Source organism: Barbatula barbatula, assembly GCF_947034865.1.
Source record: "Barbatula barbatula genome assembly, chromosome: 16".
Taxonomy (NCBI): Eukaryota; Metazoa; Chordata; class Actinopteri; order Cypriniformes; family Nemacheilidae; genus Barbatula; species Barbatula barbatula.
The window spans coordinates 10,253,054-10,277,840 of record NC_136779.1 but is presented as its reverse complement, the minus strand read 5'-3'; the positions used below and the strand labels follow the sequence as shown (position 1 = coordinate 10,277,840).

At 39.9% G+C, this 24,787-nt stretch overlaps 1 protein-coding gene across 1 annotated transcript; it reads left to right on the top strand.

Annotated features, from left to right (window-relative positions):
* Positions 1-207: 207 nt before the first annotated feature.
* On the top strand, positions 208-23,542 carry wnt3 (wingless-type MMTV integration site family, member 3; the record flags this gene model as incomplete). Its single annotated transcript, XM_079477193.1, has 4 exons — positions 208-287; positions 17,856-18,097; positions 20,718-20,983; positions 23,063-23,542. 4 exons carry the CDS (start codon positions 208-210, stop codon positions 23,540-23,542), a joined length of 1,068 nt encoding a protein of 355 aa, XP_079333319.1.
* Positions 23,543-24,787: the final 1,245 nt, after the last annotated feature.

The window sequence follows — 24,787 nt, the reverse complement described above, 5'->3', positions numbered from 1 at the left end:
TAACTACTGGGAGAAAGGCACACTTTCCTTACCCAACTCAAAGCAGCAGCGAACACAGGAGATTTTCTTATTTTTGGTTACCCACAAATTCTACTTACTCATCAATCTTTTCCTTAAGACTTGCTTATCGGGACTTAATTTTTAGCCCCTCTCTAGGAACTCTATGTGCTGATCAATAGACATTTCCATCAACACAAGACATACCTCATGGATTTGTACCTGGTTGGATATCTCATGTGGATGTGGTTGTCCAGCTCTCGGGTGCTTGGAGGCTATCCCATCTGGTGGTGAGTAGCGACGATCCCTACTTTCTACATCACTTTCTCCACTAGCATTGGGGGGGAACGGTGGTCAGTGATAATTTTTCAGAGGGCAGTTAATACAGAACACTTTCAGTTGACTGCGTGGAAAAAAGGTTGTCTGCTCAGTCCAAAGAATCTTAACCTCAGCCGCTGGTGGGACGGAAAAGGCAAGCCAGTCTTTTCCTCGCTGTCGTATTTCGCCCGGATCGGTTTATTTTAAACATGAATATCTTGAGTCAAAAAAGGCTTTTTTCATTTTTGCCCTGAGTGTTCTTAAAAACGAGTCAGAGACTGTTTGTCAGAGATAAGGTTAAGGTGTTAGCCCGCACACTGCTGGATTAGGTATATTGTTGTCTTCACCAACAGCTTCAGTTCTCCGGCCGTGTTAGGAGTGTTAATTGGGGAATTAGTGTGGATGTCTCTTGGCTTGGGTCTCAATAAATTCATTGCGGTTTAACCCTAAGCATCATTACACTATAAACCTAAAACGGCTTTTAGGAACATTTATTTATGTCATTTTCTTTAAGTGTTTAATAAGCATATTAAGAGAAAAACAAGTGATAATTCAATAAATTTCTCTTGAAAAATAACACTAGGCTATTTTGCAACAAAACGTATATTGAAATGGGATTGCGTAAAGATTCCACATGTGCCTTGAAACTTACTTTTCAATTTATTTATATAAAAAAAAATAACTCTACGTCAATGTGACATTTGATATAAGACTAAAGTTATGTGATTATAACATTTTATACTTTTTTCTTTAGTAATGTCCTTCAATATAAACAAATGAATAATTAATAACTAAATTACCAACGTTGATTTTGTTTATTGGTATTACTTAAATGATATTTGGATTTGATTTGTGTGAACGATTCAGATTTCACATCACACTGCTTCTGTTAAAACACTTCACAAAGGTTTCGCTACATTCTGCAGGGATCGTATTTACTTCAGAACGCTGCTGATATGTCATAGTTCCACTAATTACCCCATCCTCAATATACCACTGACCTCACTGGGTTCTCTTGTAACACAAGTCTTTTTGCAAAAATATTTGTGTAGGCGAACGACAAAAGCCCCCCTGGCTCACGATACAATACTTGTCAGAACTAATGTGCTTTAGTAGTCCCGGTTAGCATGTGGTCCCCACTGCACTTTCCTTCCAAACCAACAGCATCTTCTGGTTTCGTTTATGAAACAGGGCCTGCCAAACATGCAGTTGTACTTCTCGTACATTTACACGCGCACAAAGGCCACAGGGCAAAAGCGTTGATAGTATTTGCATGGCTTTAAACACATACTGACATCCAGTGCCACCAAACCAGGCAGACAAAAAGCAGAAGAGTCTCTGGCTTATTGACCTGCAGCTGTTCTTTCTGAAGCCGCATGGTTTATGTGACAGTGTTTTAATATTCACCCATTAGCATAGCCTCTTTGATTTGGATAACAAATTGGAAACGGGTGAAAATAAAGAGGATAGAGAGAGGAAATGATGAAAAATGGCATCAAGAAAGTGGGTAGATGCTGAGGGCTAAGAGACCATGGTGCAGCATCATCCAATCTTTTATCTTCTACTTCAGGAAGAGATGCGTGATGTTCGAAAGCCTGTGGTTTTTCAAACACTTAACACTGATTATTAACAAACATGTGTGGGTAGAGTGCAGGTGAAACATCTACTGAAATGAAAGTGATAGTTTCATTTATACTTTTTTTATGCATTGTGCTGATACAGTCATGTCTAGCCCAAATATGCATAATAGTTAAGAATAATAAATTCAATAAATTCAAATTAAAAAAAACATCAATGAATATTTATAATTAATTATATTTTATAATAACATATTAAGAATTTAATCCACCCACCACTTAAAATTAGCCTGTGTCTGAATTCATTTTTTCACTGATAAACAGCATGCAATAATCAGACCAATTTAATTCCTAATCTATTTTAACAGCTTACCAGGCCACTAATATCTGAATTTATCCTCTCAGGATAAACTCATTAAGTCTTAGACGTAAGAAGGGAGAGCTATTGAAACAGATCAGCCTGTCTAGCTTTGTTCAATTTCACATGCATGACAGATGATGAGCTGAGCTCTCATACCGAGACACGTCTGCAGTCACTCCAAATACCAGACAGAAAGGAGCACAGTATTTGTGGCTTCTTCCCACAACAGCACCGCAAAGCCACCGTCCGTTCACATCCAGTTGGCCGTTTTCACTGATGTTCATCTGTTATCTATCAGGACCTGAGCTCAGTTACCACAACAGCTCTTAAGAGGACTGGTCCTAATTGATCAAGTTATTGCTTGTAAACAAAGTGAATGGGGACTGGGCTGCCAAGGTCTCTAAAGCAACAATAAAGCACCATTAAAGTATATGCACTTCATTTAAGTACTATAAGCATAGTTGCTCTTTTAGTTATTACTTATTTGGCAAGCATTGAAGGATTTTAAGCTTTCATACTTTATGTTTTCAGATGGAAACATACAGAAGGACATAACATAAAACGCTAATTCTGAAATAACGAAAATTCTTTTCGTAACAATTGCCATGAAGGAGATTGCACCGGGAAGCCAGAAAGCATTCTGACCTGCTCTGGTCTCCTGCTGGCTTCAATGGGACTTGACTCATCTCTGCGAGAGAGGAATGTCATTATAGACCCCTCATACCAAACCCCCCTGCACGTCAGCCAGTGTCACTGCGTTAATGATAGCGCAAGAAAATCCACCAGCTGCAATTCAGTGTGAAAAGATCAAGGATGTTAAGGGACAATGGGGGCCACTTAGGAAAAGTAGGGTGTGTGGAAACAGATAGCCCGCACAGAAGAATATTACTAGTACAATACTGAATTAATATCAGTAAAAGAAAATTCACTTCATTCGATTCTGGATAGTGGCGTTGACAAGTTTAACTGTAAGCTCCTCTTGGAAACAAAACATGACAACGAAAAGTTCTTCATCCAAAATTACAATTATTTTATAATGTACTCACGCTCCTGTTATTCCAAACCTATGTGACTTCTTTTCTTTTAAGAAATGTTGGTAACGAAACAACATTGGACACCATTGACTTCCATTGTCTGAACAAAGAGAGATTTCTCAAAATATATTTTGTGTTGCACAGAAGAAAAGTAATATACAGGTTCAGAAACAGCATAAAGGTTAAATAAATGATGTCATTTCGATTACATTTTTGGGTCTGTTTAGCAACAAAATAAAAAACAAAAATTATAGGTTGAAATTATTTTCTTCAGCCTTTTCCTCCACTCTTAACCCCCAAAACTCATCACACAAACACATGAAACACTAATCTACACCTTTTTCTTTCTTAAACACACACTAAAATCACATTAAACAACACTTCTAACACGCTTACACTCTCAATACGTCCCATGTAAAGATTGCTGGAAACTGGAAATGTCCTGCCCATGTAAACCAAAAATATTCATGTAAGCCCAATGTAAACAAATTAAGTAAACTTCTGTTTCACATATGGAACCTAATTGCAAACTGTTAATTTGTGACAAAAATGTTTCAATGGCTTTTTTAAGTAAAAGTATTAAGGAGAATTTAAAGTGCCGTATTAATAGTCCATTATAACAGTGATGTTGCTACACAGCAGTGGTATAAATCTCCCAGAATTACATGGATTTCTGTTTTCTTTAAATAGAAAATACTTTTTTAGAACATTATAGATAAATAGGACTACATCTCAAAAGTTTGCCAGCCAGAAGGCTTAGTTTGTTATGACTGAGTTTAAAATCTGTGACGAAGGAAAATGTTTCACTCATTCAGGCTCTCTAGATCATTCAGACCACCTGAGGTTATCTCTAGTCATTCTATCACACATGCTCGCACACACAGAATACTTTAAATAGTGATAGCGGATCTGAGCGCATCTGTGTTTGAGAGTGAAATAGTGTGTGTGTATCAGAGATAGAAGGTATGTTCTGTCATAAATTACTCACCCTAAAGTCGTTCATCAACCCTAGGACCTCCGTTTATCTCCAGAACGCAAATTAAGATAGTTTTCGTAAACGCCTGTTGGAAACGAACACAGAAGTCAGGAAATTGTTGAATATAGTCGGTATTTTTGGTTGTTTGCGCACAAAATGTATCCTCAACGCTTTATATAATTAAAGCTGAACCACTGGAGTGACAGGGACTATTTCTTTACTCACTTTCAGCGCTTTGAAGTTTGGTTATGTGCAGTCTACGGAGGGGTCAGAAAGCTCCGGGACCTCAACAATCTTAATTTGCGTTCTGGAGATAAACGGAGGTCCTAGGCTTGACAAATGACTTTAGGGTGAGTAATTTATGACATCATTTTCATTTTGGGGCGGAGGTTCCTTTTAAAGGTATCCTGAGCTGGCAGTTTTTATTATTTTATACTGCGGTCTACTTATGAAGTTCACTTGGTTTTTACATTCGAAAACATAAAAGTAATAGGCAATTTTCTACATGGATTTTGAGGCCAGCTTGACAAACGCTCTGTTTTATGGGCGTGCCGCATTGAAGACTTGGAAGTAAAAGCCCACTGCTATGATTGGATAGCAGTTTGCGTAGTAAACTTAGTTGGAGCCTTCTGTGAATTTGGTTGGACACGTAACGTTAGGTTACACATTATCAGGACATATCCAACGGACTTTAACAAAGCAACAGGTGACGCATAGGCATAGTACAAGTATGTTTTACTCACACGAGATTGATGCGGCATTCCTGTCGGATCCAATACTGACTGCACAGCCCTGCTTTTTAATTTGGTCTCTCCGCAAATCCGGAGCTGGAACGTCTTTAAAAATACATTTCAACCACGCATTCCTAATGTCGGATCCAAAAGGTTATACAGTGACGGTGTTCTTCCACAAACAGGCACTGGACAATTTTTAACAAGCTTTTTAACGGCATGTTTATTGCTTGCTCGCTCTATCTGGTTCCGCGCCACTTGTGTTACTTTAGTACTGTCATGCTTGAACCAGTGGACGGGGCTAGAGAAGTAGTCGTTGACATCCTTCTGTGGAGGCGGTGTCCATCTATCTATGACATAGATAGGTGCATTCCAGGACCTCGCGTTCGCTAAAGTTGTCATTTTAGTAACAAGGGTGTTTTCAGTTCTGCCACTTAAAGCATGTTCGCTTATATAACAAAAGCTCGGGTTAAAATTGATGTCGTAATTCATCACTCCTTTAAAGCGATAGTTTACCTAAAAATGAAAATTCGGTTATCATTTATTCACCCTCTAGTCATTTCAAAACTGCATGACATAACAGAACAGCGCCTGCACCCATTCACTTCTTTTGGGTGGATACAAAACCAATGGATGGCGGTTAACAATAAGTTTAGAATATCTCTTATGTTCTGCAGAAGAAAGAAAGTCAAATGTGTTCGAAATAACAAGTTTTGGGGTGAACTTAAGTGATTCTATAGTACCAAAATCTTTATTGGTTACAATTACTAAGATGCAGTCACTGGCAAATTTGAACAGATCTAAAAAAGAAATAGAAAAAACACCAATAAAACTACTTTAAGCTGCTGCTGCCTGTAGCGACCTCGTTTTGACATTTGGCTACTGTCTGGCAAGGTTTCCAGATGAAATTTGAAAAAACATCTTGGTTCTGGCTGAACCAAACATCTGCGTCCATCTCAATTTATTCAGAATGGATTTTAGCAAGTTGTGCAATACATCACAACTTTAATTGACAGTGTCAGCTTGAATTTGAGTCAGTGCTGTTCCCGCTCGGTGGCCCTCTGACAGCTTCTGGTTAAACAGGGACAGGCGGCAGCTCCTGGAGAAAGAGCAGGCACACGTCACAGCGGTTTCCACACAGCAAAGTCAGGGTTTAGCCTTTCGGGCGGAGCCAATGACGACCAAAGATCCTATGTTATCCTTATAGAGTATTATACTAATGTAAATGTACAAAGAATACTCAACGAGAACCACAAGCATGACTCTGCTGGAAAATCCGGCACATAATAGTTTGGGATAGTTAGGTGTTAGCAATGGAGGTAGCGAAAAATTAAACCTCAACTTTGTCACTGTCTTGTTTTGATTTATTTGTATATTATTTGCATGTGATTCTGTTCAAATGATCAAAGGATGAATGAACAGAAGAAAGGTGCACCTGCAACAGGGTTGAAACAAGCATTATGAAATAAACCCATCTTTTAGAAATGGGCGGGCACAGAGATGCAGTCTTTAGAAAGAGAGCAAGAACAGGGACGAAAAAACAGGTTAGGACATTTTTAAGGGTTCTGACATTTTTTATCTGATAAGCCCTGAGCTGTTGAACTGTCAGTCACAAATGTGGCGGGGAATAAAACAAAACTGTTGACAGAGCTTGTGTTCCTCTCCTGACAGAATGAGTGTGGAAAAGTCCCATCCTCAGGCTAACAACCCCCTCTATTCTTATAGGCACAAAACCCCCTTAAAAAGATTTTAAGTGGAAATCGAGCCAAAGCCATAATCAGATTAAACTGACATTGAAAGAACTTCTGTAATTTTATCAAATATTGTATTGAAAAATGTTCACATCTCATAAAGGTGCACATTAAAGGAAATCTGATCCCCAATGTCATACCTTACGGGAATCTCTTGCCATGTTCTTGCGATTAAAATAGAAGAAACTGTTAAACAAATGTACCAGCTTTAAACAGGAATTAAAAATGAAAGGTTGCTTCTCTTTTTAATCCGTCTTCTCTTTCTCTCTCCCTCTTTAAGCCTGACTTTGGTTATGCAGCCTTAGGCGAAGATGCTTTCCATACATTTGACACATAAAGGCCTGTTTTTTTCCAAAAATCTCTCATCTTCTACTTCCTGTCTTACAATGTCAGGTATGAAGTGGAGGGAGTGGCAGAGATCCTAAGCAAAGATCCTGTGCTGTCCATTTTAACCAACATTGGATTGACTACAAGATTTGGAGAGCCCACCACTTTAATCTCTTTCTGCAGTCATAAATAGCGACGGAGCTCATGCTTCTCAGACAGGCAGATAGTCTCCTTAGTAGGCGTGTGATACATGATGATCATGATAAGGCAACAGGCCATAAAAACTGCAAATCTGAGTTGTTGTAGTCATTGAATACAGACGAATAACTTTTTGATAGAATCTTATCACTTGTCTCCTGGTTTGGAGACAATGTTACGATTTAAACAAAGATCAATTTAAGGTTTATTACCTTGTTATGATATCTGATTATTTAAAGAGCTGTCTAATTATGAAGTCACAGACGTTAGAAACACTCTTCATAGCAGTTCTAAGCAGCTCCCAAAAGGTGCGGGAGCTGGCCAGGAATGTGCGGTGAATGTTCGCTGACCTGTCTGGGGCCTGGGGTAGCAGGCCAAAGCTGTGGCCTTGTAATGAACTCAAACACAGCTTTAACAAGGCTTCAACCTCAAGAGCTCCAGGGGTCGGATGTCACAAACTCACAAGTTCAAAGAGTTTCTGATTTCTTCTGCCTGTGGACAAAAACAGAACACTCAGCAGCTTGGTCATAGACAGGTGCCTCATCTCCAAATATTTTTGGAGAAGCTGGTGAATACATGAGCAGAAAAAGAGAATGATATTTAAGATAGTAAAATGTTGTTTTGATTGGACAAACCTATAAAGGAATAGTTAGTCAACCCCACACAAATTCTGTATTTGCATAATAATATTTATCTATTGAAAAGCAGATTTCATCTCCCCCAAACAATTCATAGTGACAAAAGTAAAAAATGTCTTAAAAGAAGTCACATGTACGTTTTTCATCAAACATTTCTCATCAAATCTGCACAAACCTCATTGATTTTACAGCTCTATTCTCTTTTAAACAATTGTCTCTTTTATTTCCCCTAAGCATTTTAGGAGAACCACTAAGACTGATACTTAGATGAAACACGGCATCGAATCTTACTGAAGAAGAGAGCAATCTCTGAGCCTCTGGGTCTCTAGTTACGGCAAAATATATTATGTAAAACCTTTATTTAAGTTTTAAAAACGAAGTTATCTCAATTTGGAACCAAACTCTTGAAGACAGCTTGAAAATTCTGTTTGTGTTCTAGAATGAAAACAAAAAAAGGCAAAATTGTGGCAAATTAACATTTTACTGTTTCGTGTAGAGAAGCATTCCCCCACTTTTTTTACTGTAACTGCAGTTTGCAATGGCCCATTTATTCTTGCATCATTTTCATCTTCAAGCATTGAAGACACCACCCACCCAGCCGTATGGAAAGAAAAAAGAGATACCTAGAGGCTAGAGGTGGCCCTAAACCTGCTCAGACAAGCACCTGCTAGACCCTAAAGCTTCCCTGCGTCTCCTCTCAGTAGCAGATTCCCAAAGACAAATTAGCAATGCGCATCAACCCAGTATTTATGTTCCCAGCTTGGATGTGACCGCCCCACACCTCCTTTTGCAGTGCGAACACGGTGTATGCATTTCAGTGTGCATTTATGTTTTTGTCAGCCCGCACACTAAGAGGTGTTCAACATCAGAGTATAGTTCGCACACACCGTCTCGTCCACTTTAGACTCACTGGTGCTTATTAAAATCAAGCGAAACACAGAACGCTGGGTGTGAAATGAAGCATGCCACATCAAAGCAGGCAGGCTGGTAATTGACCTAATAAGACCAAATTAAATCTAATGAAGAGGTTCTGTCTTGTACATAACATGAACTTCTGATGTCTGAGGTGCCACTACAGATGGCATATCCACTTTATCTTCAAAGGTCAGCACAACAATCCCTCCTTACATAATAATCATCTGCTGTACATGGGTAAGAGATTAAAGGGGGGATGCAACTAGGTTTCATGCGTTCTGACTTCTTTCCAATATAAAACTTGCTGTCTTCTCATGCTTGACATGGTCAACTTGTCAAAAAACCAGTTGGTCGTATTACGTAGTATTTCTGTGCTGGATACACTCCCCCCCAAGGTTCGCTACGTTTTTTTCGAACATGAAAAACCTTTACGTAACTTCCAGACATGAACCGCACGCGGTAAGTAAAACCGAGTCATATGTCTGTGTTTTGTTGCCAATGGGTGCGCACGTGCTTTAGTTCCGCCCACCCCCGGCAATTTAATGGACAGTTACACTGTAAGCAGATGTGTAATCATGTTGCTTACTCAGCGACACAGCCTTTGCTTCCAGTAAGCTACTACATGAGGGGCAGTAATAGCAAAATGCTAATATATTATAAAGTAATCCAATGATCAACTAAATATAAAATGTGTGATACTACGTGACTGTAGGAACATAATAGAGCAATAAAATACCATTATAAACACGGGCACTGGTGTTTTAACATAATTGTCCTCTAAACCTGAATGTTAAATTTAAGCGTTGATTTATAAGGGTTCATATTTATTTAAAGATATATTTTAGGGGCTTTTTTCTTTTAATTTGTAGGAAGGAGAACAGAGAGGAAAGCACTGGATAGAGACAGGGGTTGGGACCGGCAAAGGGCGCTCGAGATGGCAATCGAACCCATTTCGGGCCACAAGTGCGCTGGCACTATGTAGTCACACTAACCACATGGCAACCAAAAGGGTTTAAACATTTCGCTCTTCTTTGCTGCTGCATACATCTTCCGTTTCTTTACTACGATCTCCATTATAACACTGAATTGAGTTTAGGGCAGTATTCTTTGTAAATATGCTATGAAAAAGGATTCATTGTGAAAGTTGCTGCAGAAAAAGATTGAATTCAAACCATTTCCTGTTTACTGTTGGTTTATTCAAGTGTAGCCAATTATTTACGTTTGGAAACAACATGTTGTCTTTATCACTTACTGTTTACCTAATCTAACTTTATACACTGCTCAGGGGAACACTTGATCATCACAGCATAACACCAAGTCAGTTAACCTTCAGGAATATCAATCAATCCGGTAAGGAAGCATAAGTGATTGTGAACCATTTTCACTTGGTGCAAATAAGTGACAAGACAACAGGTAGACTATGATTGTCAGATCTTATTCTGGTGCCTGAGAATGCCCGACCTCATGTGGTCAGAGTCTGTAGGCAGTTTCTGGATGATGGAAGCATTGATGACACTGACTGGTCCATGATCTCATGTAAGGTCAAGAGGCACTATAGACTGTCCAGGAGCTCACTTATGCTCTGATCCAAGTCTAGGAGGAGATCCCACAGGACACCATGTGCCATCTCATCAGGAGTATGCCCAGGTATTGTTGGGAGTTCATACGGGCCATGCACATCACTGACTAACATTATGAGTTACTGTGATGAAACTCAAACAAGTTGAATCACAATTGTGTTAAAGAAAATGTACAGGAATTCTATTGTAATTGCTGCCCTGAATGAGTTTATGATTTTGGCTTTGGCTTATTTCTTCCTCACAACATTGTGCAAAGTATATAAGTGAAGAATTTTAACCTGGAGATTTCGTTCATTGAGATTTAATATTGAAATATTTAGGTTTTCCCTAAAATTTTTTGAGCAGTGTATATAAAATAAATAAATAAAAATACAATTCTGATAAAGAAAATCATGAAATCTTTAAGTTGATTTCTTGCACACTCTTAACCAAAATATACGGAGTAGATGGGCTGAAATCATTACATTTTATATACATACATTTACAATTAAATTTCTTATTTTCTCTAACATCTTTTCTCTGACACAATTTTTGGTTAAGGGATGTTTTAATAATTTACAATAACTCAATCCAATTATACTAAACGATATAATTTCGATATAGTTTGGAGTTAAAGTAAGAAAGACATGTTTTACACACTTAAGCTTAAAGAGAATATGGCAGAAAAAATAAATAATATACAATGAAGCTAACACAGGAATAGGCATGTATTGTAAATCAGTGCTACCACTAACATATTTATGCAAATGTCAACTAATCCACATTCTCTGTCGCTCACATTCAAAAACTCAGCCTTATGACATCAACTCAATGACGGGCTTGATAATGTCATAACTCACCCACCAGGTCTAGAGCATCAAAGACAGCATCACCTGAGAATCATCCTGGCTCCTCTGATACAAAGACCCACCTTTAACACCTCATACCTGGCAGCCCGTTAACATTTCCCAGCTCTGTGTTCATTCACACTACATCAAACACACTGGAGCGATGAGGAGAGTAGAAGGAAAGCCAAGAAGCCTCGGAGGGGCATTCTTCTCTTCTAACTGCAGTGGTGATGCTTTTGTATGGACAAGGTGCAGTAGTACACTCATCTGTCAGAGAGATTGGTGCTGTGATAGGGTTGCACCCTGCGGGGGGCCTGAGCTCATCATGACTGGCTGATCTCTAAAAGTTGTGATCCTTTGTTGGCTTAAAAGGGGAACCAGGTAAAGCACTGGTTAGAAGACCAAAGCCAAATGCCAGGACTGACAAGCTGAATATCTCATCATGAGAGCAAGGATACAGTGTCTTTTTGCTGTCATACAAACACACACACACACACACACACACACACACACTTGCGTGCGTACTGTCTTTGAACACAGAGGAATGGTTTCAAATCTACTGGTGGAAGAACCCGCTTTTAGTCGTGGTCTCACCGCAGGAACTGAGAATAAATGTAGTTATAGGGATGAAAGTAGGGGGGACACAATTAGCTCCTACCTTACAGTATATTAATGCGTTAAAAGACATAAGCATACATAAAGAAAATGTTCCTGGCATTTAACTTTTGTCTTTGTCTGTGGTCTTCTGTTCTTTTCTCAGATTTGATCTTATGTAGCACTGCAAGTTGTTGAGAGAGACTTTGTTTCTTAGCCCTCCTATTGCTCTGTTAATTCCATAACCTGTACATCTATATTACATCTCCATAATCCACAGAAAAATACGAAAACCGCTCCAAAGGCCACTCTTAAATGATGTTGCTGTCAGCCAGTTTGTCAAATCTACGTTCATTTGGCGGAAAAAGGTCCTGGGAAAATTGTAGTTCTAAGTGGACAGTCCTGAAGAATAAAACCCCTGGTTGAAACTCATAGTGTTGTGCATACTTTGTTCCACCAATAAGATTTTAAGGTCTCAACGTATCACTCTGATTTAAGTATACAGCCGCAGAAAAAGTAAAAGACCATTTTCTGTTTTCTGAATTTACTATTTAGAGTTATGTCTTAAGGTAAACTGATATTTGTTTCATTATGTGAACTACTAACAATATTTCTCCTATAACCTTGATTTCTATTTCACAGTTTTCATGTGTCTTGTCATGCTGCCAGTTTTTCACATTGTAGTTGGATGACTATGTCACTCCTGAGGTTTGAATTTATTGACAATCAACATAAACTGGACTGGAATGGCCACAAAACATCTTGAAAAGCTGATAAAATGAAAATTTGAAATGGTCTCTTAATTGTTTGCATGGCTGTAGACCTGTAGCCCTAATACGTGTTCATTTTGTTTTCAATTTAGCAAACTACATGTTTTCAAATTAGTTAAATAGACATTAACATTTTACATCCAGTCATTTAGAAGACGTTTTGTCCAAAGCGACATATAGAGAGTTCAGGGAGCCATAAGCGATATTTCATACAGGAGCAATAATACAATAGGTGCAAATACAAAGTAACTCGTTTTAACAAAAGCCAGACCACTACCTCTTGAGAGAAAGAGTTAGTGTGTTTTTTATTTATTTTATTCTTTGTATCAACACATTGGAATTATTTAGATTACTTTTATGTGCATGGGCATTTGCAAAAGTCTAATACCAGGATAGCATAAGGGTAAATTTACGTTTTTGTGTAAACTATTCCTTAAAGGCACTTAGCCACAAGTGGCCACATAAAACAGTGATTTCTCCTAAATAAGGGCAAGTTCTTAATCATTAAAACCCATAAACTGGTAAAATCACTGTCCCTGCCCGATGCAACATGACAAAAGGCATTAGAAACACATTAGAACCCATTATAATTTAACATTTTGTCCACACTGGATGCGGCACGCAGCGACCAACCCACTAAAAAAAACAGTGTCTTGTCGCGTCACGGTGTAATGCTCAGTGTCTTATTGTTATTATAAAACAGTGACAACAGTGATCACATTTACATTCACATTTAGTCATTTAGCAGACGCTTTTATCCAAAGCGACTTACAGATGAGGAAACATTGGAAGCAATTATAACAAAATAGGCAACAATATACATAAGTGCATCAAACTAGTCCATTAAAGCCTAGCACAGTATACAAAGCTAAGAATAGTGAGGTTAGTAATATTGTTTTTTTTTTTGAGAAGGAAAGGGAAAAGAATTAGGATAAATCAATCAGCGACGTGTTGACGGAAGAGATGCGTTTTAAGGCGTTTTCTAAAGATGGCGACAGAATCTTGTAGCAGCAGGTAGATCATTCCACCAATGTGGAACAGATCCAGAGAAGGTACGGGAGAGTGACTTTTTTCCTTTTTGGGATGGTACCACTAGTTGTTGTTCCTTTGCAGACCGCAGTGATCTGGCAGGAACATAGATCTGCATTAGCGAGTGGAGATACGATGGTGCAGACCCGGTGTTTGTCTCGTAGGCCAAGAGCATAGCTTTGAACTTTATGCGGGCGGCAACAGGGAGCCAGTGTAACCTGATGAAGAGCGGAGTTACATGCGCTCTCTTCGGTTCATTGAAGACCACTCTTGCCACCGCATTCTGGATCATCTGGAGAGGTTTGATTGTGCAAGCAGGAAGTCCAGCCAGAAGCGCATTGCAATAATCCAGTTTGGACAGGACAAGAGCCTGGACTAGGACTTGCGTAGAGTGCTCTGATAGGAAAGGTCTAATTTTCCTGATGTTGTAGAGGATGAATCTACAGGACCGGGTGGTGCTGGCAACATGAAAATATTTAATACATTTCATTAGGCCGGGGCTCCAGACTAACTTTTTTTACCAGGAGTACTGTAGCCCCTGACTGAAATCTTTAGGAGCGCAAACTGAAAATGTAGGGGCACACCTTCAATCACACTGCAATGCAATTATTGACATTTCCCCCAAAATAGCTGTATTACTAACAAACACTTAAATAGACTCGACTCACAGAAATTACAATGTTATTTTCATTTCAGAGGGATATGAAATTATGACAGATGATATATGACATTACTCAATACCAGGGACATTTGGAATCTGCAGACTTTTTTGTTAATTCTGTGCTAAAATTGTACACCGGACCAAATTAGTACTGAATTCTTTTGAACCAACAGAAAACGTGCATGTCATTTTGTATGAAAAAGTATAAATTCGATTGTTTAAAGTTTAAGAAAAATGAATGGCTCATCTTAATACGTTCTTATGATGATTTTATTGTCTATTAACACATAGGCCTACATAATACATACACTTTTCATCATTTTCACAACACAATGTAAAGATACCTTCACATAAACTTAACAAGAGCATTCGGCTGTCCTTCATTCTTCTTGTGATCGGATTGGAAATGATTCAGCGCTGTCTAAAGTAATAAACAGATAAATGGCGTATTCTGAACTCCTCTGTGGTTAGTTTAGTTTTAAACGTCTCAAATATCAAACCGTTTATCCTCAGGCTAAAAAAATCCATCACAGCACACAGCGAATCATAGTAATGCACTCACGTTTTGTTTGTAAACTTTTCAATGATGAAAAGAGCTGTGACCGACCCGACGATAGCAAGAAATATCAGTCACCCAACCGTGCACAGCTCCGGACTCTCCCCTTCTCACACACATAGGCCCACACTGGTGGGCTCATGATCTACTCGTCTTTTCACATGAGATATAACAACTAGAAAAAAATTGGCAGGTCGCACATGCGTGAGTACTTGTAAAACACGCTCACGCTGTCTCAAGAACTGGTCGCAAAATGCATTAGGCTAAATACACAAGTTGACCACCAAGTAATACAGTCCTTGGAGGATCTGCAGAGGCTTGCTCCAACACTGATAAAACAATCCGAACTAGCAAATTGCGATTTCATAAGTATGAAGTAAAACCCTTAAGTTCAGTGGTCGTCCCAGTGCAGGATTAGAAACCTTTAAAGCGGTTGTCACTCGGGCAGTTTCTGCATATCTCAGGTTAATCTTGAGTACATTCAGAAAATATCCGTTGTCTTTAGTTTGATCACGTTTATTAAAGACAGATACAGCTGTACAATTATTTTCAAAAACATGATACGGCGAGCACAGAAATAGTACGTAATACATCCAACTTGTTTTTTGACCATGTAACCCCCTTTGCATCCACCCTTTAAGTAAAATCACTTAGCAAAAATCTGCTTGTCCAATAAAATTCAGAATTCTGACTGCACCCATATAAAAACATTCTTAAATGGTTGTAACAAAGTACCTGGATATACATAGATAACACATATTTCACTTTGGGAGTCAATGGGTTCAGATGTTTCTTCAGGTATGTTTTATAGCACAGTCTGTGAAAAAATTTGTGTGGTTCTCTTAATAGATTACTCTGCTTTAGAATGAAACCTTTTCCAAATGCCAAAAAGGACGTATAACACTGAATATGTGACTTACAGACAGTACTCCAGCTCAAGAAAGAGCAAAAGGGACATTTTCCCTGCATGCATATATCAATACATGTGTGTTCTGCAGATATGAACGTATAAACACCCACACAAACATTTTATAAATACTCTATGCAACAAAAATAAGGGTGCAGTTGTTTATATACCATTTCTAACAGTAAGCATGTTAAAACAAGGCCATAACAACAATCACGTATGTGTGTTCTCGTTGTTATTTTGGGCAAGAAATAAGCGAATTAAAATAATTACCAATGTGAAAGTATAATAGTTTCTGGCACAAACAGCATAATGGGCTTGCTTCCATAATGTTTTGTTGAAACCGTGTTTAGGCAGATGCCAGCTCACTGTTTGGAGCAAAGGGAACGCCTTGTGTCAGATATAAGTCACTACTGCAATAGTACAGATGCACAAATTTATAGTTATCCAGAAACACACAAAGAATGTCATACACTCTTAAAAAATGTGCTTCAAACGGTTCTGATATTAAGCTTGAGTACCTATACAGTAGTATTGCATCTGCTGTATCTTTGAAGAGTTTTAGTTTGATCACATTTGTAAAAGATAGATACGATCTTTTCCAGAAAGACACAAACTGCTGGAGGCAGGCAGTGGGACTGAACTACAGCACGAGCGCACTATTATGAACCTACGTGCCGATTGCCAACAAAACAAAGACTTAGTTTCACTTACCGCGTGCAATTCATGTCCGGCTTCTTTCAGCACTGGGAGCGTCATCTATCAGTTCAAACGATCTCCAAATCCAGCTTTATGTCCTCCGTTTATATAACATCCATCACTCAAACACCGTGAACAAATAGACACACCTAAACTTCACTATCGCAATGAGCTGCAGCGCAGCGTCTTATGTATTTCTGAACTTAGACCGCTGTTTAAAGCTGTTGTTATTGATCAAAATTAACACGCGTCTGCATCTTCTCGAGGTTCATCAATAAAACGTGCGTTTGAATTTAGTTTTGAAATGCAGCATTGACGAGCTGCGGCAATAAAGTGTAAGTGTCTGGTTGTTATATACAGCTGGTCTCTAGACGTTTAAGTATATGTATATTTATTTATCTTCTGTGTTATATTATTTTGACCTTTTATATAGGTTTGTAATAACTTAGCCTTTCTGCAAGTCCCCACAAATTCTTTAATCCCCCATAAGCATAATTTACAGAGCCCTGTTTACAGCGCACTACAGAAGAGTGTTTTGTGTCCACTTTTACTGCAGACCAACTTGAAAAACATGGAAAAAAGTTCTTTAGTTTGAAAACCGCTTGAAAACAAAAACAAATTGTATTATTAATAATACATTAAAATTGGAGGTCGAGGTGTAACGATAGCTCTCCTATTCATTTTAATGTTAATTCATCTGATTTGTCTATGGCGGTCATTAGGTGGTACTTGGAACTAATTTTATCAAAGGTGGTACTTGATCTGAAAAGTTTGAGAACCACTGCCATAGAAGAACCCGTTGGTTCCATAAAGAACCTTTAACATCTGAAGGTTATAAAAAAGTAAGAAAGAGATGGTTCTTTAAAGAACCTTTGACTGAATGGTTCTTTATGGAACCAAAAATGGTTTGGTAACACTTTACAATAAGGTGCTATAAGTTAACATTAGTAAATGCATTAGCTAACAATGAACAATTTAGTTTTAATCCTTGTTCATGTTAGTTCATGGTGCATTAACTAATGTTATGTATTAGTAAATGCTAAAATGAACATGAATTAATATTAATAAATGCTGTAGAAGGATTGTTCATTGTAAGTTAATTTTAACTGATTGTTAACAAATAGCACCTTATTGTAAAGTGTTACCAATGGTCGTTCTGGCATCGCTGGGAAGAACCTTTTAAGCCCCTTTAAAGAGTGTAGGGCCCAGACATGGCTTACACATCTTTGGTTAAATATTCTCCTCCATTAAGTATAAATAATACAGGACACTGTGCCCGTGTATATTATTTGTATATATTAGCTTTCATCACTAGATCACATCCATCTATAGAAATGCCTAGATCTCTCATGAGTACCCACAGATCAGGGTGGCTCTAATCCATATCCAATCTTGCCCTTATTTTTCAGGTCCCTGGCCCTGGGGCAACAGTACTCATCTCTAGGATCTCAACCCATCTTGTGTGGCTCCATTCCCGGCCTGGTGCCCAAACAACTGCGCTTCTGCCGCAATTACATTGAGATCATGCCCAGTGTAGCAGAGGGAGTCAAACTTGGAATCCAGGAGTGTCAGCACCAGTTTCGTGGCCGCAGGTGGAACTGCACCACAATCAAGGACAATCTAGCCATATTTGGTCCGGTACTTGATAAAGGTATGGTTAAGCAGCACATACGCAAATTAAAATATAAACTAGATAAGGTTTGTCTACCAAACAAATTGTAATCAATTGTACTCTAGAACTACAGTTCTAGAATAAAAAATGCTGTTAATATCTGAGGTTGATTAACAAGTAATCGCAAAGTAAACACTAAAAACAGGTCCCACAGACCCAAACAATCATGCATAATCTCATATCTGAATGGAAGAATCTTAGCCAGAATAAGCTACAATGTGCACTAAATGTAATGCCAATGGTCAACTTTGTCTTCCGAGACCAACAGTATTGTTGGATCTGTTTACGAGAGTTGGCAATAGGCAAGAATTATTACTGCGGGTATTCTGTACAGATCACTGGTAAAGATTCCAAAGCATTTAACAACAGTAAAGAACCTGGGCAGGAATAAGCACTGAGTGAGTGGGAGACAGAAAGAGAGAAAAAAGGAAGGCAGGCCAAATGAGATTACAAGCAACAGAAAAGGGCTAGAGGGTTCACTTCGACCCCTACTGTGCATGAAGGCCAGTATGAGCCATCCCTGTGTGCCCCTTACCGCCCGGCTCCCACGGATGCCCCATTCACACGCCCTTTTGACTGTGTCATGAAAGCAGGCTGAAAGGGAATCTCCATCCGTCCCCATCATGAAGGAAGAGAGGTGGAAGGCAGGGGGAACTAGAGAAGGTGAGGGGGAAGGGGGCGATGGGCAAAGGATGAAGCAGGCCTGTGAGGTACAGATAAGGAAGAACGGCCTTTGGATTGGTTCACTGGGTTGAGTGAGATGAACATCAGTATGGATGGGTCCTGACTGGGGTTCTTAGGAATAAACGGTTATATTTTGGCATAGTGGCTGGTATGAGATGTATGAGGTGTGTTTTGTGTATGTGTGTCACAGAAGAGGGGGTGCTCCTTTTGGAAATGCCAGCCCCTGCTCTGGGCAGCACTGAACTGGGCTATGGGGTGAGGGGTGCTGGGTCCTTTTGTGTGGGTAATACAGTGTGACAACACAGAGACAATGGCGGATTCATGGACCCAGCAGGTAGCGGGAGCTGCACTCCTCTTGGCCCTTGGCCAGGGCTCCTGGGGCCCAAAGCTCACAGTTCTCTGTTGTAGCGATCTCAGCTGGGCCTGCCAGAACCGACTGGGCCTCCATCTGGCCACAAACCCAGAGAGGTGCGCACCCAAACACAACCTTTAAAATAGGACAAAGTGACTCGAACAACAAAAAGCACGCAGTTTTCCCTCGAAATTACCCAAAATTTGTCACAACATATCCTAGCTGTAAAGTTAAATCATTTATATATTTCAAATAATTTATGTATTTTTAAAAATCCTGTCTTTACATTACTTTACCAAAACTCTTTGCAATGACACAGTTTTGTAATGATGATAACAAATGTCATTTAGCAAACAAATCGACCTGCCTTTAGGAATTTCCCCTGAAAATTAGTTGGTAACAGTGACAGCAAAGGTCATTTTTTTATTTTTTGCAGAATTATAAAGGCCACAAACCAGTCTCAGGAAATATGTACAGTAATATGTCACCAAAATAAGATCACACTGTGACACATTTATTTAATGCGTTACCACCACAGTTGTAAAGCCATGTAACATTCTCTTTTATTTTAATCCAGTGGTTGACGAGTGTAACCTGTCTAATTGTGTACCTGAGAGACTTGGTCTGACCCAGGGAACCTGCCAAACAAATGTTTAAGCTTTACAAGCTGGATGGCTTGTATATATTGTGCTTTCTCCTGTGGGAAGGTGAAGGGACACCGAGCGAGTCGAGCCACAGTAAGTGTGCTGCGATTGTGAAACGATGGTGTCTAGTTACATAATAAGCTGTTGCATTCAAAGCAGGCGTAACACCATCTCTCACAACATGCCTTCAGAAACCAAACACGCAGACTTATTGCTGGCCTTAACGCATGTGGCCACAGGGCTCAGAGAGGTGGGAGATGAAGAGGGAGAACTCCTGAAACACGATCGAGAGAGAAACCAGCACACCTTTGAGACTACACACATCCCTGTGCTGTCAAAGAGATTGCTGTCTTTATGACGTTGCACTCAAACTCATCAATATACCTGACGCAAAAAACTAGCCATGCCCTTAAGACACAGCACAGATACATGAGAGACTTTCAGGGCGTTCGCAGTTTATGGCCTTTAAGGGAGAGACCTCCTTGATACCTTAGATAAGACCCAAGGAAACTCCATTTCAATACTTAGTGACTTGTCTATACTGTATACATAAGCATGAACTGTATACAGTAGCAAACTAACTGTCATGAAACCTCAGACATAAATGATTTCAATTGTTCTTCAAAGCCTCTGGGTGCCTTATAAACAGTGCACAGCGTGGAAGCCTCTCAAGTGCTATCAATACATAGGTACAGCATTTTTTTAAATTCACTGTATTTTATTTACATTTGTATTGAAAATTACTTATAATCTTGGATCAAAGAGCATTATGGGATTGTCTTTTTCATAAAATATGTGCCATTAATTTTTGCAAAAATATCTTAAAAGGTAACCAAAATTGGTGCTGCCTCCTAAGGGAGTCACTGGAAGTCAAGATAAATAGACCATGGAATTGAGCTAATTATTCTCTTCTTTCTAGCTACAAGAGAGTCTGCATTTGTTCATGCCATTGCATCAGCCGGAGTGGCATTTGCGGTCACGCGCTCATGTGCAGAGGGGACGTCCACAATGTGTGGCTGTGACTCGCACCATAAAGGCCCACCGGGAGAAGGATGGAAATGGGGTGGCTGCAGTGAGGATGCTGAGTTTGGGGTTCTTGTGTCACGGGAGTTTGCTGATGCTCGCGAGAACAGACCAGACGCTCGGTCTGCTATGAACAGGCAGAACAATGAGGCAGGACGGATGGTAAGAAACAGCTCTTTGAAAAACCTGTAAATGGAATTCATAATTCTTTAAAAAACTATTTACGTTGATAATTGTACACTTTATAGTATGCCAAAGCTGAGGTGAACAGGTTTGGCTAGGCCCCTATAATTTTTGTGAAAACTTGAAGACCTATGGTGTACACTTTTTACACGTACGCAAGGGGCCGTGTACAGTTGACATAAGAGCAGTATGCGCACCACTGGATTTCTTTGCAATTTCAGAAGCTTAAAATAAAAAAAGCTTTCTCAGAAATACGCTTCATCTTTTAACCAGCAGGTTCATGCTAACCAAACAATGAACAAAGCTGTACTTGTTGTATCGCTCCTGGGTGGGTCTTTTACCGCACACTTCACACAAGGAGTTAATAGAACGCAGGTCTGTCAAATATCTCCTGATCCCTTGTCCCAAAGACGTCTGACTTGATAACTGGTATTTTGATGAGAAATTACTGGGTAATTACTTCCCTTATCCTTTCACGCCTCCCAAAGCGGGCATCTCTACAAATTCAGTGACAGAGCGTAAACTCAGTTGATGGTTTGAAGCAGGCAGGGTGGAAAGAACAACACCGGGGTTCAGGGTTTAGCCCGTCACCGCTGCTGTCATGACTCAGAGTTGCTGTCTTTTGCACTAAAGGTGCTTAAGGGGCCACAGGCTAGACCACACTGCAATAGACCGCTGCTTTGATCAGTGCTCGACAGGAATCAAAAGGGACCACAGGAGCAGGTAGTGAGAACTATAAGGACCCCAGCTGCCTTACCTGCGCCATTGTTTTCAGCGCAGCCCATGGATCCGCCCAGGGCCTGAAGAGTTAGGAACATGATGTCAGTGGCCCCAACCAGCACCCCCAGGGTCCCTCAAACACCTGCCTTCCGCCGCAGCAGGGGAATTCTGCAGCTAAATATAGTAAGAGAATTAAGGCAAACAAACCAAAACAAAAGCGTAGAGTGCCACTGGCATACTCCATTAAGCGGGACTTCAGAGGAGAATTAACAAAGAACCGCAAGGGCCTGTCTGCATGCTCGGCAACAAACAACACCTGTGGCCTGAAATCATGAAGAAAGAAGTTAGAGTCCATAAGACCGTTTCATAGATTAACCACAAGTTCCAAGTTCATTTTCATAACAGAAGCGGCAAAACAGAAGCAGCACAGAAAGTGAAAACCACCTGCCAAGCTGTTTGCGACACACCCACAGAAGATAAAAAGATTTCTTTCTTTTCACGCCTCTTGTGTCATTGACCAATTAGACAAGATTTTATTTATATACAATTGCACCTCAAAGAAGAACAGGGGAACAGAAAACATACTCTTGTTGATTTTCTTAACCTCTATGTAGCTACAAATGAATGTATTTAGGTTATCTAGTATGTGAACCTGGATCACAAAACCAATCAAAACGGTACATTTTTTTAAATTTAGATATATACATCATCTGAACGCTGAATAAATAAGCTTTCTATTTATGTATGGTTTGTTAGGATAGGATCGGGAATCGGAGGGTGCAAAAAATTGAAATATAGAAAAAATTCCATCAAAGTTGTCCATCAGACAACTGTCTATAGCAGGCCGTTTCTAAGATAAAAAAACATGTTTGTTTTAACGCTCTCTAATGGCTAACCGCTGTAATGATGTTGCGGAGAGTAGAACCCGAAAACAGAAATTCTAAGCTTCACATACAGGAGTTAACAAACTTGAGTGGGTGATTCCCAAAGAGCGGGCAGCAGCGAGCGAACTTGGTAGGCAAGTTTCTGGCCAATTTTGTTCATGATTTTGCAGCAATATTTATGTTAGGAAATTTACAAAATATCCACATGGATATTTTTGGCATAAAAGAAAAAATGTAATGTATAAAGTAATGTAAAATGTATTGTTGGCTATTGCGACAAATAAACCTGTGAGACGTATGACTGGTTTTGTAGTACAGGGTCACATATGTAAGAGAGGCCTGCTTATGGTATCACTAACATTTATGTGGATCCAAATAAAAACCTCAAAACACTCTGTAAAGTCAAGCTGATAACAATTAACCACTACCAATTTCCAATGTTTCTCTTCACCAGACCATCCTGGAAAACATGCACCTTCGCTGTAAGTGCCATGGACTCTCAGGCAGCTGTGAGGTGAAGACCTGCTGGTGGGCACAGCCTGACTTCAGGCTGTTAGGAGACTACCTTAAAGACAAGTATGACAGTGCTTCCGAGATGGTGGTGGAGAAACACCGGGAATCCCGGGGCTGGGTGGAGACTCTTCGTGCGAAATACGCATTCTTCAAACACCCCACAGAGAGAGACCTGGTGTACTACGAGGGATCGCCAAACTTTTGCGAGCCGAACCCAGAAACGGGCTCGTTTGGCACCCGTGACCGCATCTGCAACGTGTCGTCGCACGGCATCGAGGGCTGCGACTTGCTGTGCTGTGGACGTGGCCATAACACTCGGACAGAGAAACGCAAAGAAAAATGTCACTGCATCTTTCACTGGTGCTGCTACGTCAGCTGCCAGGAGTGTGTCAGAGTCTACGATGTGCACACGTGTAAATAAAAGCAGCGGGTGGAGATGACAGGGACCTGTGGACATTACAATTCAGACAACCTACACACACTCAAAATGATGTATGATCATGATTCACAGATAACAGTGGCACTTCTGTACTACGACTTTTTCCTAATGTGCCCTTTGATATCCACGTCCCGAAAGCGACAAAATCGGTGATGCTCACCAGGATCGTCATGTTTACTACTGTCATTCTTCTCCCGGATCCTGGCACGCATTGCTTTGGGGGAAAAATGCCTGGGCTCTTCCTCACAATTCGCTGTTATCATTCAGACTCCTTTATCTGTAACACCATCTCTCTGATCATCTCGCCCTACTGCCCAGAGGCTGAAACGGGATCAGTCCACCTCTGCTTACTGACACACACTGACACTAAGCATGCATGAAAGACATAAAAAGCAGGACAAGAAAGTCCTGGTTAACTACTGAATGGTGGCCCTCTCATAAGCCCTGCTGTACTACTACTGAATCCAATGTATTTCCATGCTTTCTCCGTGGCCCCCGAAATTTCTCAATCTGCACACGGGCCAGTACTAGAGGAAAGCACAGAAATGACACGAGCCCTCGGCAAAGCTTCTAATTCTAAAAGAGAAACATATTTTATGGAATCTATTGAACACTACAATTCAAATCACATTCCATATAACCATGTATGTTTTACACTGTTTGCAACATTGAGACTCCTGTTTATCTGCTTTATATAGCGGACAGGGGATGCAATCGATACATAAGCACAGGATGCTGTAGGCGGTGAAGCAAAATGGTGATGTGACACTGTGGATAAAACTCTGTCCCCCTTCAGAATGTTGGTATTTTGTATAGGCGCAGAACGTGTAGATACAAAGCCATCGGATTCTGTCCTGGATGAGTGCATTGAAAAAAAGCAGTGAAATTCGTGACAGCAGAGTTTAATGACACACACACAAACTGGGCTCATGTGCACCCGATGAGTAAAAAATTGCACTTACAAAACTTCTAATGATTATACTAATTCTAGAGATTACAATAACTTTTAACATATTATTTTGTATGACTGTGAAGGCTCCGTTTCAGTACATTCCAGATAAGGAGGTTACGTGGAAGTCGGAGAACAAGTGATGAAGAGGAGAAAGAATAGTAAGGAAAGAAATACGGGGTAAATAAAGGAGGGAGGGAGGGAGGGAGGGAGGGGGTGGCACATAGCTGCTGTTTGGATTGATGCGGGCTTGTGTGTGTGCGATACATGGAAGAAGC